This window comes from Natator depressus, chromosome 3, assembly GCF_965152275.1.
Source record: "Natator depressus isolate rNatDep1 chromosome 3, rNatDep2.hap1, whole genome shotgun sequence".
NCBI classification, from domain to species: domain Eukaryota; kingdom Metazoa; phylum Chordata; order Testudines; family Cheloniidae; genus Natator; species Natator depressus.
This window is the reverse complement of record NC_134236.1, coordinates 152,150,188-152,169,238: the sequence shown is the minus strand read 5'-3', so window position 1 is coordinate 152,169,238 and position 19,051 is coordinate 152,150,188. Positions and strand designations below refer to the sequence as shown.

Below are 19,051 nucleotides of genomic sequence, written 5' to 3'. Positions count from 1 at the left end.
GTTGTAATATCGCAACATAGCTATTCAGGGGACACCATCACAGGGCCTAATAACATCAGCCACACTATCAGAGGCTCGTTCACCTGCACATCCACCACTGTGATATATGCCATCATGTGCCAGCAATGCCCCTCTGCCATGTACATTGGTCAAACTGGACAGTCTCTACGTAAAAGAATAAATGGACACAAATCAGATGTCAAGAATTATAACATTCATAAACCAGTCGGAGAACACTTCAATCTCTCTGGTCACGCGATTACAGACATGAAAGTTGCGATATTACAACAGAAAAACTTCAAAACCAGACTCCGAGAGACTATTGAATTGGAATTCATTTGCAAATTGGATACTATTAACTTAGGCTTGAATAGAGACTGGGAATGGCTAAGTCATTATGCAAGGTAACCTATTTCCCCTTGTTTTTTCCTACCCCCTTCGGCCCCCCGACGTTCTTGTTAAACCCTGGATTTGTGCTGGAAATGGCCCACCTTGATTATCATACACATTGTAAGGAGAGTGATCACTTTAGATAAGCTATTACCAGCAGGAGAGTGGGGTGGGGGGAGAGAAAACCTTTTGTAGTGGTAAACACCCATTTTTTCATGGTTTGTGTGTATAAAAAGATCTTCTGTACTTTCCACAGCATGCATCCGATGAAGTGAGCTGTAGCTCACGAAAGCTTAGCTCAAATAAATTGGTTAGTCTCTAAGGTGCCACAAGTACTCCTTTTCTTTTCACTACTAGGTCACCAATATAAGTCTGATGCAGATAATTAAAGAATTAAGTTGTTACCATGTTTCACCCAACCATTTGTTTGTTTTCATCTCTGCTACAACGTCACTATTCTGTGCCCCTTACTAGGTTCTCTGCGTTAGCCCCCAAGTGTAGCAACAATAAGGAGACTCAATAAACTGTAAGAGTTGGCAACACTAGCTTAAGCCTTTTAAAAACACAGGCTTCCCTACCCAAGCTACTTCAGCTTACTTTGCTTAGCTATTCTTTCATATTAAGCTTTGATGTCATTGTGATCAACATTGCTTTTCATGTTTTTTGATAAACTGACATCTTAGCTTGAGGACTTACATTTTAATAACTTTGGGCTACCTAGGCCCTTGGCCTGCGTGCCTGGTCGTCATCACCTTGACCTCAACTTACTCCAACCACATCAGCTCTAATTATGAGTTCCTTCTCTGGCTCCAAATCTTTCTGCATCAGTTTTAAACATTTTGTCTACACTTTCAAGGCTCTGCACAATTCTACCTCTGCCCATATCTCTTCAAAGGCTGCCTACCTTGCTTCTGTTCAGACTCTATCCTCTGCCAATACTGCTTCTCTCACACTCCTTTGTTACCCCTTTCACCATGCTGCCCCCTCAACATAGAATTACCTCTCTGATCTTGTATACCATGCAACCTTCCTCTCCTTCAAATCCATCTTCAAAAACCTACCCTTTTTGCAGTTCTTCATCTAACTCCTTATTAAAAAAACCCAAAAGGTTATTTATTTAAAAAAAAGGAATCAACATGGTGTTGGTAGTGTGCTTTCCCAGTAATCCTGTAAATTAATCTGTGTATCCCTTTCTCTCTCCCCTTTTCTGTTATTAGTTTTTTCCCCCATTACTCTGTCTATATTTGTCTGCATAATGTCTAGCATAGTACTATTTAAATAAAATCAACAAACTAAAAATCATGCACTTCTTTCTCTTTTGATTGCTCTCTGCTTGTTCCAGTGTCTTTGTTTTCCTTTCAGAGATATTCTGAAAAGAATAAAGAGACCAAAAATATGCCCAGATAGGTATATTTGAAAGAAGGAAGCTTACCCATCATTGTTCTGTAAAGATATGCATCCTTATAGACTACTACTCTCCCTCCCTCCTACCCAGACAGCTAAGACTTCTGTGATTTGCTCTTTTTACTTTCTCTTTAATTTCCGGATTCTTCTGCAATTATTTCCAACTCCTGTTTTAAAATGAACCAGCTTAACTAAATACTTACTGTAAGCAGCCTGGACACATCAGCAGGAGCAGCATGTACCAGAACTTTGAGCACAGGGAGCACCCACTGGGGCTTTGTGAAATAAAGGGTGGGAATCTGCCAGAATAGATATTTTTGTGGGCAACTAATCTTTTCCTAGTAAACAGGGAGATATTCAGTCTGTATATTTAGAAGCTTAGTTATTTTATCCTGCATTGACTGTTTTAGTATTTATTCAATATTCTATATTGTAGTTCTCAGAAGCCCCATCAGAAATTGACTGTTCTATGTTATGTACATACGAACATATGTGGAGATACACATCCTGCCCCAAAGAGCTTACAGTCTAAGATGACAAGGGTAGAGGGAGAATGATACAATTATATTTATTTAAAACTTTATTACTTACTTGTAATTCGTTACCCTTTTCTTTCTGTTTAATCCAGGTTTTTCCTTGAGTTTGTGGGTCTATCAAAAGTGGGTATCTGGTTGCCTTAGTAACAATTATACCATTCTGAATTGAGAGTTCATCTCCTGGCAGCCCTTGCAGATTCCATTCACTAATCTGGGTAAAGGAAAATCATCAACATAACGTAATTAATTCTGAAACTTTTGGCCAAATGTACAAATATGGGGATAATGGGTTAGCCTAGAGATATCGTATAGTGCTGACAAAAATATACATTTCAATGTGCAAACCAGCATCAGCTTGTTGGGAAACTTTGCACTTTAGCTACGATTTTTCACATTTTATTATGCTCTTTAAATGTAAAAAAATTGGGTTTTCAAGGCACAGTGGACATGAGGACATTTTCACAGGGAATCCTTTGCATCCATCCTTTAAGGACCTCACGTGATATTGCTTTATCTGTGGCCAAGAGTAATGGACATGGGTCACTTTGAAGCCCAACAGTAATGGATTACCAACATGGGCAGAGACAATCACACTACTATAAGCAATAATTTCTCCTCCACCCTAAGGACTGGGCTCTTACACAGTTTTTCTCCCCAAACACCTTTTTAGTTAATTTTTAAACTGTATTTTTCTGCAACAAGATTACAAACCGAATTAAGTGAAAATAATTTATAATTAGAAAAACATATACAAATTTGTCTTGCACAAACTGACTACAACTATGCAACCTCTTTCTTATGAAATTATGTTGCACCTGTAATGAAAATTCTAGTACAATAGAACCTCAGAGTTATGAACACCAAAGTTACGAACTGACCAGTCAACTGCACACCTCATTTGGAACCAGAAATACACAATGAAGCAGCAGCAGAGACAAAACAAACAAACAAAAAACCAATTACAGTAAACTACGGTGTTAAATGTAAACTAATAAAAAATAAAGGGAAAACACAGGGCTGGATTTACACCTTACAAGCCCCTAGGCACAGCATCTTCAGTGTTCCTGCTGCCTACAGCTGACCTTGATGTTTTCTTAAAAAATGAAACTTTTAACCCACTTTTTACTTTTAGGCGCCCCTAGAACGCCAGCACCGTAGGCATGTGCCTACTGTGCCTAACTGGAAATCTGGCCCTGGGAAAGCAGAAATTTTATTTGCATAGTAAAGTTTAAAAGCAGTATTAAGTCAATGTTTAGTTGCAAACTTTTGAAAGAATGACCATAACGTTTTGTTCATAGTTACGAACATTTCAGAGTTATGAACAACCTCCATTCCCAAGGTGTTTGTAACTCTGAGGTTCCACTGTAAATAAAAAATGACAGGGTGTTGACTTTCATTACTTGACATTTCAGCACAATATACTTTTTTTTTGTACTATTTGGTCACAGACATGTTATCACCAGTACTAAATATAGGTTTGGGATCAGAAATCCACACCCAGACAATGTGGTCATGACCAAAAGTTACCAATAAAACAATACTGTAAGTAGAATGATACTGTGAAACATTCACATCAGGATGATATGGGACTGTGGCAAAGTTGATACTCCAACATAACCACTGCTAGTTAGCTGTGGCATTGCAACAACTTTTGCTTCAGTTTTCCCTCACTGTCCTTAAGCCTATTCCAGCCACAGAAGTGTTGTAGCCCTCTGGTTAGAACACTTTATAGAGTCCTGCCTCTTTTAGGGCCTCAACGTCCTTTCCCAAAGTACTAAAAAATGTACAAAAAACAAGCCTTCAGCCAAGCGAGCACCATCTCATCAGGCATGAGTCTGCTGAGGTAGACTGTCCTTCTGTGCTTTAACCCTGCCCAAAATCCAGGGGCTGGCTCACTCTTCTCCTTACTCATGGGTTCAGGAGACCCCAGTTAGGCTTCGCTAGCTGTGAGCTGGAGGCCTCCCTGGTGTTCTCCCCTTTCTCCTTCTCAACCTTCTTTCAGGCTGCTTCTCAGAGAAAGAAGGAACTGCCCACCCTCTCTTTTCTGGATTTCCTCCTCCCAACTGGGCTCACCCAGCTCTTGATGGAAACAAGCTCTGCTCTCCCCCAGCTGGGCTTTATTTCTAATTAGTCCTGGACCACCTTCCAAATGTGAGAAGGCAGGCTAATTGGTCTCTCAGGCTGTCATCATTCCAGGCTGCCCTGGCATGCCCATTTGCAGGCAGGCATATGTTGCAGATCAGCCCTTACTTGATTTTTCTTTCACCCACGGTACCAACAAGTCCAAACGGAATGTTAGACTCTAAAGAGCACATTCTTGTGGAGCATCTCATTTATTAACAGAAAAGTCAATGCAGCCCATAAACAAAACTTTCACCCCAACATTTCACCTGGGTGACTGGGTCATTATTAATTCATCTGTCCCCCAAATGAGTCAAGTGTTTGTTTCTACGCAGGCTCCTTCCCAGGGGTTTTCTCCATTCCAGTCTTTGCCCCTGGTGTTAGGTTTCTTGCCTCTTCTGGAATAAGATCCTTCTCTGGATTCAGGGGATGTCCATCCACTTCTCCAGGAACAGCAGGTGATCCTTAGCAGGCTGGGTTTCTGGCCAGTGTCTGGAAGACCACTGGCTCAGACAAGGCCCTCTTGGATGGCCACTGACTCCAGCCCCCATCTAGGAAGCTCTCCTTCCTAGGACCACCTCTTTCAGGCTCTCCATTGTGATAGGTTCCCCAAAGAGCTCATCCTCTAGACTTCCTGCTCAGGCCTCTCCTAGGAGCTCCTCTCCACAGGATCTTCCGATCTCACCTTTGGGGTTCCCTCTAATTGAGCTTGGGTAACCTTTATTAGGTCCAGCCTAGATGCTAGTTTACTAATCAGACACCTGGGGCAGTCAATTACTCCCAGGTAAGGCAGTCACATGCAGGGCCTTCATAAGGCAGTCACATGCAGACTAGGCCCTAACTCCCCATAAAAGGCAGCTGCCCCATGACCCAGACACACTTTCAAGGCATGGGTGGAGGAAACATCCCATCACAGCACCCATACCCAACTTGTTAGTAATGTCTATCACTTCTAGTTGTCTACTATATAGGTCTGTCTAATTTATCCGTCTATACCTTACTCAGTACTGTGATATATGGGAGGAAACAACCAGTAACAACTTTGTCAAGCTGTACCATATTGATGAGCAATAACAGAGAAACAAGCATCAGTGATTACACTTCTGTCCTAACTACACTTTCTCCAACATTAAGAATTATTTGTACCAATACTGGACATAAAAATTCCAAAGAAAAATGTTAAGCTGCGTGTCCATTTGCATGCAAGGTTTGAGAATAATCTTATTTTTATAGTAGTAAATAAATCAACAGTGTATAAAGCTTACTGTTGGTTGATCCACCAACATTGAAATCAGGTTCAAGTTTTCAGTAAAAGGGATTTTCCGGACTTTCAGCTCTACTTCCCATAAATCTTTAAGCAAAAGGTTCCTGAAGATCTGATTAAAAGGGCCACAGTATGAAAGGAAACCTGTGCAGAGTAAAACATCTCCCACAAGTCTAGAAAAGGGATAAAATCACAATTATGAGATAATGTACCATTTGTATACCATGCAGTTAAACCACGACATTTTGAAATGTGTATATCAAAAACAGTTACTTACCAGAAATTTGTTCGAGAACTGCCTCTGTGCATTCACACTTTTGGGACATGGTTCCCTTGGCACTGAGCTGAGGAACTGCTTTGAAAATACATGTCCATTGGAGGGTGCATAAACAGTCTTGCATGAGAGTGGCATCATCATTCTACACTATATGTGAGTTCACCCCCTGATCATCTCAGTTCCTTCAAACTTGGGCACAGAATTCTGATGTATTAATAAACTCTGAGGCAGAAAAGAAGGCATGTGGGTAATGTGAATGCACAGAGGGGACTCTCAAAGATCAACAGTTACTAGTGGGTAAAGTCTTTTTCAGTCATATTTCTGGCTGAAGTTATAGCAATAATGAATACCATCATAAAAGATAAATAATATAAAGAACTCTCAGCCAAAGATTCAAAAGGTGGCACCTAAACCAAACTAAGATCCCAAGGAGGGATGGGATTTCTCAAAGGGGGATACATATTAGATAGCCCTTTCATAGACTTCTTATCTGTATTATGCACAAACAGCATTTTACATTAAATAAAAAGTGGCAAGCAGAGATAGCTTCCAAATTAACTTTCAAAGGTGAGTTACATAACTCCTCAATTTCTAGGTGTATCAAATATTCTAAAATACAGGGTATAGAACTGAAACAGGAGAATCACATTTTCCCCTTTTGCAAGCCATAAATCTGGTCCATTTCAAATGGTACCACCTGGTAGTCAGCTTTCTAGAATTAAGCAGTACATTCTGCACCAACGAGGTAGCTTCTCAAACTGAAGGGCACAGTCATTTTCTATAATTTCTAGGACCCATTGTCCAAGGTAAAAACCTTAATTTGGCTGATAAATCGGCTAGCTTGTCTTAAAGCAGACAAAGGAAAGGGCCTTCCTGATTGGTTCTTGACTCTCAATTCTCACATTATATCTGAGGCCTGGTGTGCAATGAAGATGACAGGGAGGCATCAGATTGCTTAGATTTAGACCTCAATTTAAAAGACCTCTTTTTATGCAGGCTCTGGAATGACATAGCCTGCTGGGGCTGTTATTGACTCCTTTGAATTGACAATAAATAAGCCAAAGGAGATTGTGGATAATACTGTCTCTGATAAGAGAAAGGGGTAGAAGATCTCCTCCCAGTAAAAGAAATCAAGCCCAAAAAGCAGGCCAACAATCTTGTCTTCTCTAGCTTGTCCAGCAGCAACTCATCTGTCTTTTCACTGAAAAGACCATCCCCTTTGAAGAGATCTTCCACTTTAATTCTAGAATCCAGAGCCAAAGAAGAGGAATGAAGCAGAGCATGTCTCCTCAGAGTAACTGCAGAAGCCAGTGTTCTAGCAAAGAATCTGAGGTGTCAAACAAACTAGAGAGAGAGTTCTTTGCCACATTTTGATCCTCCACTGGAACTGCATTTGCCAAATTCTGTTTGTCATCTGGCAATCCTGTACGAATGGTGCCATCTTTTCCGACAGGTGGAACTGATAGCCAGCCATAATAACTTGGTAATTTGCCACCCTAATACCAAGAGAGGAAGAAGAGAACCACCTTTCTACCTATGTAATCAATCTTCCCCGCTCTGTCTGCAGGGGAAGAATGTGCCTGTCCAGATCTTGACCTGCTGCTCGCACCAATCCCTACCAGTGAATTGGTGCAGGGTGTGTATGAACATATGAAAACCCCTCAGAGAGTATCTGAAATAATTTGTCTGCCTTCTTGGCTGTAGGCTGATAAGACTGTTTCATCCACTCCTGCCTCTTAGCAGGCTAGATAAAACATTGGTAAGGACATCATATTTTTGGAAGTAGCCCCAAAGAATGTCAAACACCAAATGAGATGTCTCCTCCAGGCACTGAATGCAAATCCAAAGTGGACACCATATGGTCCACTAAATCATGAAACTGCAGAGTGTTCCCAGAACAGGAGGAAGCAGAAGCCACTCCCACATGCTCATTTGGTGACAAATCAGGATTATAGTCTCCATCAGCATACTCCTGTTCGAAAAAAGAGGCGCTATCTTCTCATCCTCTTCTTCAGACAGAATACCAGGCACCACTATCTGAGATGCAGATGCAGCTGGTGGAATCGGATCTAGGAGTTCTCCATCACTGGATCCTTTACAGATGAAACATCACCTCTCCATCCATACAGAAGACATATGAAAAATTCCGGTGGTGACCCCTAATAAGATCATGGATTCCAGGATTGCCAGTCTTCCCAGCAACTGGGATTTGGGAACAAACCTGCAGGTGCAGGATCAAAAGAAGTGCTGAACCAGGAGGAAACAGATCTTTTTATTCTATCTAGATACAGATCTGGCCTCAGATCCACAACGGAATGCACAAGAGACAACAGACCCAGGGGGAGGGCAGAAACAAACAGAGAAAACTCTTCTTGGAGAACCGATAGGAGTCTTAGGACGAGGTACAGGCAAACCAGGAGAAAGGCTAACTATCTCTTCTGATCTTCTTTTCTCAGGCAAAGGAGATGCCAAACTCAGAACTGGCGAAGCTTATCTCTTTATCAAGACTCTCGGATTCTCACTCAGATCCAAGGAACACCCAGGGCTGAACAGTGCACATCAGCTACTAAAGTAAAAGTCTTCTTCAGAACTAGAAGATGGACCCAGAACCAGAGCAAGGATTATGGCCAGAGCCAAAGACTTTGGATGGCACAGGATCCAATTAAATAACCAAATCCATCTTATTGACTCCTGAAACTGAGACCAGAACCAACCTTGTTTTTGTGACTGTAGAGGTTCTGTCAGAATTGGATGTAACTGATAAATCTGACTTGTGGGATCTGGCACTGCTAACAGTGGTTGTCTTTTCCCTAGACAACTTCTCCTTTGGTACTGAGAGAGCCAGAGATGACAATGTGGCCCTTGGTTCCAACAAAGGCTGCTTCAAAGGCCTGAGTGCTGGAGCAGTGGGAACTGCAGCTGGACCGGACAAAGGTTCCAATTTCCTGGAACCCTTAAACTGCTTTGACTTACCGAAGAAGTCACAGGAGCTGAAACTGGCGTCCTAGACCTTGGATCCAATGACTGCCCAGATCCAAAGGGTTTAGCTTCAAGAACTTCCTTAAGGAGACGCACCTGTAATCTGTTCTGCCTGTCCTAGGGAGCTTTGGGCATAAAAGTCCAGCAGATGGAACACCCAGAAAAGAGTTGTCCTCTCCCAAGCACTTGAGTCACCTAATGTGGACATCAGATGTCAGGAAGACAGCAGGGCATGAAGCATATCTCTGGAATCCCAGCTTCTTCTTCTTTGGTTCTTCCATAACCTGGAACTGATCTAACAACCTAAACTCATTACTGAAGTACAACCCTATGACTGAAGGAAAAAAACACGGATCTGAATGGACCAGAGCGCTTCACTTCCATCTAGGCAAGCACTTGGAAGGAATTGAGATGGTAGAGGGTACTTCATCCCCTTATATAGCCTTATGTTCAGAAGTGCTGAGGGGAGAGTGGGGTATGAGAACACTGTAATGGACACCACATGGAAAAGGTTCTACCATTAGGCACCATTAGACTGTGCAATACCCATAAGTGGGAATATGAAGATGTGACTACATCTTTCACGGTTGGAGCTACTGCTGCACCAATCTGAGACTCCCAAAACTCATGAAATCTCTTTATATTTAACATTTGCTTTTAATCAAAAGTCCTCATTTAATTCGTACGATGTCCTCAAAGGAGGTGTCTATGGGAAACCATGTATCTAATAAAGTTTGAAGGTGAAGTCAGCACGGCATGAAACAAATAAAAATTAAAAAATATAAAAACAAAATGGTTGGGAGAAAAAGAACTGTCAGTGTGTTCTTCTGTGAGAGGCAGGAAATCTCGTGGTTTAATCTTGGGGCCACCAGCAACAATATTGGATCACCTCTGAATTCCACAGATGGGAGGCACTACACATTAGTGATGAACAAGGAAAGAAGCTGTACAGCAGCATACTTCAAAACTTTTAGCCGAGAGCCTCTTCCCAACGCATAATAGGCACTTTTCAAGCCCATCTACAGCAAGGAACACAGCTGCACAAAAGGAACACTTCTTATATCCTATTTTCAGAGATGAAACCACCACTTTAAGGTAAGGTCTAATGAGACCCCAAAACAGCAAAGATCAACAAACAGCTGAAAAACTCTAAAATTTACTCTAAGACTGAGTGTATACTGTACATAAATATCTGAACTAGTTGTGAACTATTTACAATTGTTTTATGTAAAATAACATGAGAGAGAAAGGAAGGATAATGTCATGAACAAGACTTAGATTTTCATTACTCAATCGAATGATCATATCAAATAAATGGGATAAGCCTATTGCTACTCATTAACAGTTTTAATCCTGTGTAGTTAGTTGATTAAATTTTTTATTTCCATAAGAAATAATTTTCTCCATAGATTCATAACCTTTGGATACCTGTGCCTGCTGGTGTACTGACCAGAAAGACAGTGAGAATTTTAATTTCAATAAGGTTCTAGCGTGCACTCCCTTAGCCTCTTCCCATTATAAGCAAGTCTCCACCACATTTATTTTAAATCTAAGCTTTCCGAATGTACCTATTGCCGTTGTATCTTGGTATCCTATACATAAATTACATCCAGAAAAACTACTTTAACAGTACATTAAGGTTGCAAAATCAGAACTCAAAAGTTAGGACATGCCAGAATTAAGGTTGCCTAAGCAGACAACATTATGATGCAATATTTAATTGCATGGTCATGCACTATTTCAGTCCACTAAACTTCCAGCCTCCCTGGGCTGTTTGGTTCACAGACTGCCAAGCTGCCTTGCTCCCAGGCTTCCCTACACTGAGGCTCTCTGGGCAGCCCCCTGTCTAAAGCAGTGGTTCTCAACCAGGGGTACGTAGACCTCTGGGGATACACAGAGGCTTTCCAGCGGGTACATCAATTCATCTAGATATTTGCCTAGTTTTACAACAGGCTAGATATAAAGCACTAGAACAGTCAGTGCAAACTACAATTTCATATGGATAATGACTTGTTTATACTGCTCTATATACTATACACTGAAATGTAGAACAATATTTATATTCCAGATGACTTATTTTATAACTATATGGTAAAAATGAGAAAGTAAGCAATTTTTCAGTAATAGTGTGCTGTGACACTTTTGTATTTTTATGTCTGATTTTGTAAGCAAGTAGTTTTTAAGTGAGGTGTAATTTGGGGGTATGCTAGACAAATCAGATTCATGAAAGGGGTCCAGTAGTCTGGAAAGGTTGAGAGCTACTGGTCTAGAGCCCAGGAGTTTCCCTTGTCACCACTCACAGGTTTCCCTCCTCCATTCCCCCCTACACACTCCTATCATCAACGTTGGGGGGGTTTCCTTACACCCCCATCCTCTTCCATCATTAACCTAGGAGTTTCCCTCCCACCCCCTTGTCAGCCCAAAGGTTTTTCTTCTTTCTTCCTCCCATCTTATGACATAGGAGGAAAGAGCAGCACTGTGGGACAGGGAGACTGAGATGTGCTGTGGCATTAATACATTCCTGAATCAGAATATTCCCTTTCATGGGACATTCCAAGGCCTGAGATTTTGCTCTAATTCAGAATGAAAACACTCAGACACCTGGAATTTCCATGCAATATACAGGATATAACTAACAAAGTTTGTGCACTGTAAATTACCTATGGAAGGGTATTTTATTGCCAAACAGTGTCTTTGTATTTTATAGACATCTTGCTCTTTTGTCGAACAGATACTATACCTGTTAATCTGCGTTTTGAACTCCTTACTTTGCTGAGTCCATCTAACTTTCTCTCCACTCAATCCATCTATAAGTGCAGAGGCTGCTTGCATCTTTCTCCTGCACACATCTGCATCATTCAACAGGTCCTAAAATTGGACAAGTTTTCCTGTCTCATTAAACTTTCAAATTCTATTATTCAAAGACCTTTACTATATTTACAAAATTTATAAACTATTTTTTCTCAAGAATACTTACCCTATGCATGGAAAGATCAACCAAAAAAAAAAAAGGAAAACTGAAGAAGTCGAGATCTGAGTCCCCTGCTGGAGCTTCAAAAGGCACTAGGCCCTGAATGAACATGCAGCTTTTATTGGTTCCTGGTCCCAGTGTTTCACACTAGTGGCTTTTAAAATAAACAGGTTTCCTAGCTAAGTTTTAAAACCTTCAGAATTAAACTAAGATAAGCAAAATGCTGTTGCATTAAAAATCACTTTTCTATAAAGGGCAAGTAGTCCCTGAGCCATTGCATCATAAAGAAGAGGGGTTAAATGAAGCTCATTTGTAGTAGTTACACATTATTCTCCAATTTATCTTTCATTGTATTCTGAAAAGATTGAACCAGTAAACACAAACTATATAACGCTTTAAAGTTTCAGTGTGCAAACCATTTTTTATGTTCATACAATATTTTTATCTCACCATTTTCTCCTTCATTGCTGCATCAAATTTTGCCTGTACTTTATCCAGTTCAGCTTGTTTCTCATCTAATAATGCCTGAGCCGTGGCTAACTCTTCATTAGCTACTTTCAAACGTCCTTCTTGTTTTGCTAAATTAGACTAAGAATAAAGCATGGTTAGACAATAATGGCATACAACAGAAAATCTGTTATTTCAAATCTACTCCATTGTTAGTCAACCGGGACAGGAATACAAATCTGTGCACAATATCATTATTAAATAAACACCATGAAATATGTATTTTAAATTATTTCTTTTTCCAAACAATGTCACTTAAATCCATATTTTTAAATCTCTACTTATGATATTTGTATTAGCATAATAATGTAAGAAATTGGCTTCCTGCTCCAGGGTGCCAATTTTAAAATAATATTCTGGTCTGGGAAGATGTCAGATGCCTTACTGAGCAAGACAGAGGCATGTTGAAAAGAGCATTACAATCAGGCTCCTGGAAAAGAGAACATCCCTGGGGCTTTGTTGTTCAGCTCTGTTTTACTTTATTTTTATAATTCATGTTTTCTGCAATGGCAGCTAATCATGAGTTTAGGAGATTTGTCACGGATAACCTGACACTCTTGAGAATCACAGCCGTAGGCCAATAAGCCACTCAATTGTGGCCAAGTAGATATTTTTACTAATGACAGGGAAACTTTTTGGTCATTTTTCTTTAGATTATCAGCCTGCAATATACTGTTGCTCTTTCCGGATATGATATTTCTATCAATGACTGCAAGATTACTGCTGAAGTTTTGAAATCACTGTGCAGTTATCCCTCCATATTAGATTCTAAAGAATTTTTAGAAAAGATGACCTGTAAGCTGGTAAGCTATCTCACTGGCGCAGAAAGGAACCAGTCTCACACCCAAGTCCATTTCAGGTCCTTGCCTCAGGGGACAATTGATTTTTCAAACACAAAACTCAAGAGTAACATCAAAATAAAGTAACTCCTCTGATCAATGAGGGCTGCGGCACCAGAAGCTTTTCCCTTGCCTATCTCAACCCCTGGAAAAAAGAACACTCTTTCCTTAAATTCCCTGCTGATATATATGACATTCTTTCCCCCATTTTGCCTGATTACAATTATTGTCTTAAGAAGAAAAGGAGTACTTGTGGTACCTTAGAGACTAACAAATTTATTTGAGCATAAGCATAAGCTGTAGCTCACGAAAGGTTATGCTCAAATAAATTTGTTAGTCTCTAAGGTGCCACAAGTACTCCTTTTCTTTTTGCGAATACAGATTAACACGGCTGCTACTCTGAAACCTGTAATTATTGTCTTGTGTCTCTAGCTTTAAAGTATTCCTCTTGTGGGTTTCTGGCTTTAGTATTATAGCTGGAGCACAGTAAAAACAGGCAACTTTAATTTAATTTACTGAGATGGTGCTTAATACTAAAGCTTTTGGAGTAGAAGCGCTTGATACTGTGCGCCACTGGTTACAGCAATGAAAGAGACTTCTAGCGAGCAGACTGACTGGAGGCCTGGATTGGATCAAGGTTACTAATGATTTTCCTCTGTAAGCTAGACCAAACATTATGCCATGCGGGAAGTTAAATGAAAACCCTATTGTTCAAAAGAGATGGAACTGATTCAGCAAACTGATGCTAAATATCAAGGCCATTGATCAAGGAAAGGATCATGCTAAAGTAGCATATTAGTTCAGGATTGCCACTGACAAGGGCTCTGTAGTTTCTGCCAAAAATGTGATATGAATCAAATTACTTCTTTTCCTTTTTTCAGGTGTTTTTGAAGATGATCTTGGATCCATGATTAAAACAAGAAAAAGCAAAATCAGTCACACAAATGTCATGCCTAAAGTCACTTTCATAAAGAAGATTTTGAAATTTCTCTCTCAATGCCCTCAAAGCCAAAAGAAAACCACCACTACGGGAGTGTCATGGCATCCCAAACACAAATTGTGTTCTTTGTCAGGGAAATTTTGCATGCATAAAATGCACCTTTTAAATCCTGGTTTCTTATCACTTTCAATTATAATGGTCTAAAGACAAATAGGTCTGAAGAAATTAAGATTTCTAAAATAACAAAATTGGCTACTCACTACTAAATTCAGTTAAATTAAATTAAGAAACAAACAAGAAAAAGCCTTCCTCCTATTTTGAAGGAAACATGGAGAAAAGAAACAATTTTTTTTTGAAAATCCAGCAGTCCCAAGATTCATAGGGTATGTCTACACAGCAAAGCAAAACCTGCAGCTGGCCTATGCCAGCTGACTCAGGCTCATGGGGCTCAGGCTGCAGGGCTGTTTCATTGCTGTGTAGACATCCCGGGCTCATGCTAGAGCCTGCGCTCTAGGACCCTGTGGGATATTAGAGTTTTTAACATTTCAGAGACCTCCCTGGCATGTAGCAGATACAATTTCATGCGGGAGGTTAAGATTACTCTGGGTCTTTGATGGAGGGAGAGTGAAAATCCATTTATTCAACACATGACTATTTTCAGCCAATTTAGAAGGTTTTTTTCTTATTCATAACAACTCTTGATATGCCATTTTTTAATGGACCAACCCTGATAGTATATTTCTGCTACAAAATAAAACAGTATATGTATTTTAATTCACTAACTGCAAGTATAAAAAACAAAGATTATATTTTACCTTAAGAGGTAACACTTCTCTGTTAATACCATAAAATGTTGCCATGGCTAGTGTCCAAGACAGGAGTCCTGCCACATTACCACAGACCTTTTTACCATTCTCAAAAGTATAGTCCTCCATGTTAAAATAAGGCTGTAGTAATTCTACTGTTTCTTCATTGATACTATCCTTAGCAAATTGTTGGAGACTTTGCAGGAATGGACCACTCATAAGCTGCAAAAACAAAACAAAAATCAGCTTTAGTAACTATTTGATATTCTACATTGAAAAGTTCAATCTTTCATGATTGAGTAATGTTTGGAAAATGACCCTAAAGTACAGAAGGAGCAATCTGTTACAGTTAATATGAAGAGGAGAAACTTTATTGTACTAACTCCTCCTACATTTTTATTTAACTAGTCTTTCAACTGTTTTAAAATTAAGAGAGGTTACTTTCCAGTAACTGTTCCTCAAGAGTCACCTCTGTGCAATCCAGCTTGTGTGACAGTGGCCGCTGGTGATGAGCTCAAACTGCTCTCTTCAAAGACATGGCTTTTGGGGGGTACATGAGTGATCCCTCATGGTAGTGAGCGATTGGTACCCCCATCTATTTAAGTAAGTGCAGTGCCTCAATCATCTCAACTCCTTCTCTTGAGCCACTGAGATTTGTCTATATGAAGAACTCCAAGGTACAGGAGACAGTGGGTGCAAAGTGTGAATGCACAGAAGTAATTCTTGAAGAAATTAAGGTTATTCACCTATAACCAGAGTTCTTTAAGATGACCTCTGCACAGTCACACTCTGGGAATGTACTGGCGGTGCAGCTTGGACAATAGAACCTTTTCATAGTAGTGCCTATTGGACAGCTGGAGCACAAGAGCAGTCCATCTACTCCTTGTTCCTGAACAAAATAAGTAGTTTTTAGATGGAGCTTGATAAGGTTATGAACATGATTATATGATATGATTGACTGTGAAAACTTGGGGCTGGACTCAGTGACTCAGAAGGTCCCTTCCAGTCCTACATTTCTATGGATGTTCTGAGAGAGAGGCTATAAAAGGAGTAGAAGTGCCCTGGCCCTCTCCTTTCCTTCCATCGCCTCCTCAGATCTACAGTTACAAACAGGACTCTAAGAAAGAAGGCAAGGAGGGCAGGGTGTGTCAATGTGCAGAATCCATCTTGAAGAATTCTGATTAATGGTGAGTAACAGTCATTTCTTCCTCAATGCCTCTGCACATTACCACTCTTGGAATAGTGTGATAAGCAGTACTCCGGTCTCCAGATAGTGGGACCCTGAGTCTAGTTAAGCAACTACTGTAACAGTGCCTTACTAAACTGAGAGCCAATCTGGATGTCAGACTTAGGGAGTAGTGTTTTGTAAAAGCAAGAACTGAGCTTTGTTTCTAACTTTCCTCTATACAAAACCTAACCCACTTAGACAGACACTGTGATGTAACTGATTGTCCTTTATTATTATCCCCATAAGAGATAAAGCATCTTGATGATTTTCTAAATTCCAGGCACCAATTTAAAAAGAAAGCTAAAGCTCTCTTGGCATCTAAGGGTGTAACTTTGTTTCACTTGAATGAGACTGAAGTCTGTGAAAAATGCTGACAAATTAATGGACTGGTTGAGATGGAATTCTGTTACCACCTTGGGAATAAATGTAGGGTGTGGGCATAGGACCACCTTATCTATGTGGAAGACTGTAGACGGTGGGTCATTCATAAGAGCTTGTTTGCTCTTACAAAAGATGTAATGGCCACAATTAAAGCTTTCTTCACTGAAAGGTGAAATAAGGAACATTCTCCCAATGTTTTGAAAGGAATTTCATGATCTTAGTAAGTACAAGGTTGAGATCCCATGTTGCTTGGTTGGTTGGTTCTTCAACTGGAGGGTAAACATTCATTAGCACCTTCATGAATCTCTTAACTCTGTTATGGGTGAATATAGTCTTGTTATCAGTACATGGAGCACAGAAGTAGTTGCTAAGTGCACCTTTACAAGTGATATAGACAGTCCTATGGATTTTAAATAAAGCAGATACTCCAACATAGAATGGATGGAAACTAATGCTGGATCTATGTTACCTGGGACCAACATAGCTACAACAACACTGCATACATATTATTTGCTCAGACAGAAAAGTTTTTCCATTTAAGGTCATAGCATCTGTGGGTTGACTGTTTCTGGCATTTAGAAGGATATTTCCAGGTCTGTCAGATCCCTATGGCTCATATTGTCACCTGAAGATATTGTGGGTCTGGGTGGGAAATCTGACCATTCTTCTGGATCTGTGGTTTTGGGGAGAGACAGGTTCCTTGTAATAGTTGTAGAAGGTCTGGAAACCACAGCCTTACCATGGTGGAGTCTCTGCTTTGGGTGGGAGCTAAGTCACTATACACCTGTCTAATTCAATGCCCCATGCCCTGACAATGCGAGGATCAGCATCTTATGGTAACAGGACATAGGTCTTGGTATCAAATCTCATGCCTTGGAAGAGCAAGGGTTGGTGGCTTCTGGCTGTACCAGAGAAACCAGATGGTTAGAGCCTCAATACTCTGCAATTCCTCACCTTGGGAGAGGAACAGAAGAGCTAGTTGCCAAAATGAAGTCACTACTGCATGAAAACTAATACAATTTAAAGTATTAAACTGTATTATCAATTTAAAGTATTAAAATGATCATGAGAATCTGAATTTTGAATTTGGTCAACTGCCAGAGGCAGAAAATTCTGGTGGACTGAGATGAAGGATGGAGCTTAGTCCAGGAACCTCTATCAACAACCCTGTACCACCTTTGAATTCCACAGGTGGGTGGCATTACTCATGAGTGAGAAATGAGGAGAAATGCTATGCAGTAGAATGGGGACATTTAAACAAGGCTCAGGAGAAGTTGCCAGAAGTGGTACCTGCCCTGAGAGAACAGGGAGCAGAAACCTGGGCTCCTAATGATGACCAAATCACGAGCTGGGCAGAAGGGAATGAACTCAGTAGCTAAAGCCCAAGACAATGGGGAAACAGTGCTCCCAGTCTGGTGCCACTGTCATGGACTTTGCTATAAGAGACCATTATGCCTGCCTTAAAAGGGAAGGGAGCTTCTTGTCAGCCTTGAGAGAGAACAAGGATGAGTTGGACGCATCACAATTTTAGCATCATGAGTCTACCACTGAAAGAATCTGGGCACAGCTATTAGAATTCCAAATTATCTTGATAAATTAGGGAATTGGTCTGAAATAAATAGGATGAAATTCAATAAAAACAACTACAAAATATTACACTTAGGAAGGAAAAATCAAACAACTGGTTAGGCAGCAGTAGTGCAGAAAAGGATTTGGGAATTATAGTCGATCACAAAATGAATATGAGTCAACAGTGTGATGCAGTGTGAGCCAAATATCATTCTAGGATTTATAAGCAGGAGTGTCATATGTAAGACATGAGAGGTAACTGTTCTGCTCTACTCAGCACTGGTGAGGACTCAGCTGGAATAGCGTGTCCAGTTTTGTGCATGACACTTTAAGAGAGATTTGAACAAACTGAAGAGAGTCCAAAGGAGATCAACAAAAGTGATAAGAAGTTTGGAAAACTTGAGGAAAAACATGTTTAGTCTAGAGAAGAAAAGGCTGAGCCAGGACATAATAACAGTCTTCAAATATGTAAAAGGTTGCTATAAGGAGATGGTGATCAATTGTTTTCCATGTACACTGAGGGTAAGTTTACAGCAAGGGAGGTTCAGGTTAGATATTAGGAAAAACGTTCTAACTATAAGGATAGTTAAGCACTGCAACAGGTTAAGAGGATGTGGAATTCCCATCTTTGGAAGTTTTTAAGAACAGGTTAGACAAACACCTTTCAGGGATGGTTTAAGCATACTTAATCCTGCCTCAGCAGGGGGAGGATGGACTAGATGAACTCTTGAGGTCCCTTCCAGCCCTACAGTTCTATGATTCTATTATCTATGTTACTGTTTGCTCATAAAAATGGTTGACCTCTTCAGGAGGCACCAAGGCAGAAGGTAAACCGAAGA

General features: G+C 40.3%; 1 protein-coding gene across 1 annotated transcript in view; it reads right to left on the bottom strand.

Moving 5' to 3' along the window:
• DNAH8 (dynein axonemal heavy chain 8) overlaps positions 1–19,051 on the bottom strand; it is a 577,557-nt gene that overhangs the window by 68,594 nt on the left and 489,912 nt on the right. Inside the window, exons 69-73 of the mRNA XM_074949111.1 lie at positions 15,044–15,256; positions 12,393–12,530; positions 11,712–11,839; positions 5,717–5,888; positions 2,386–2,541 (exon numbers count right to left, since the gene is read on the bottom strand). Of these exons, the coding sequence (XP_074805212.1) occupies positions 2,386–2,541; positions 5,717–5,888; positions 11,712–11,839; positions 12,393–12,530; positions 15,044–15,256 (807 nt within the window). The remainder of the gene's footprint in view (positions 1–2,385; positions 2,542–5,716; positions 5,889–11,711; positions 11,840–12,392; positions 12,531–15,043; positions 15,257–19,051) is intronic.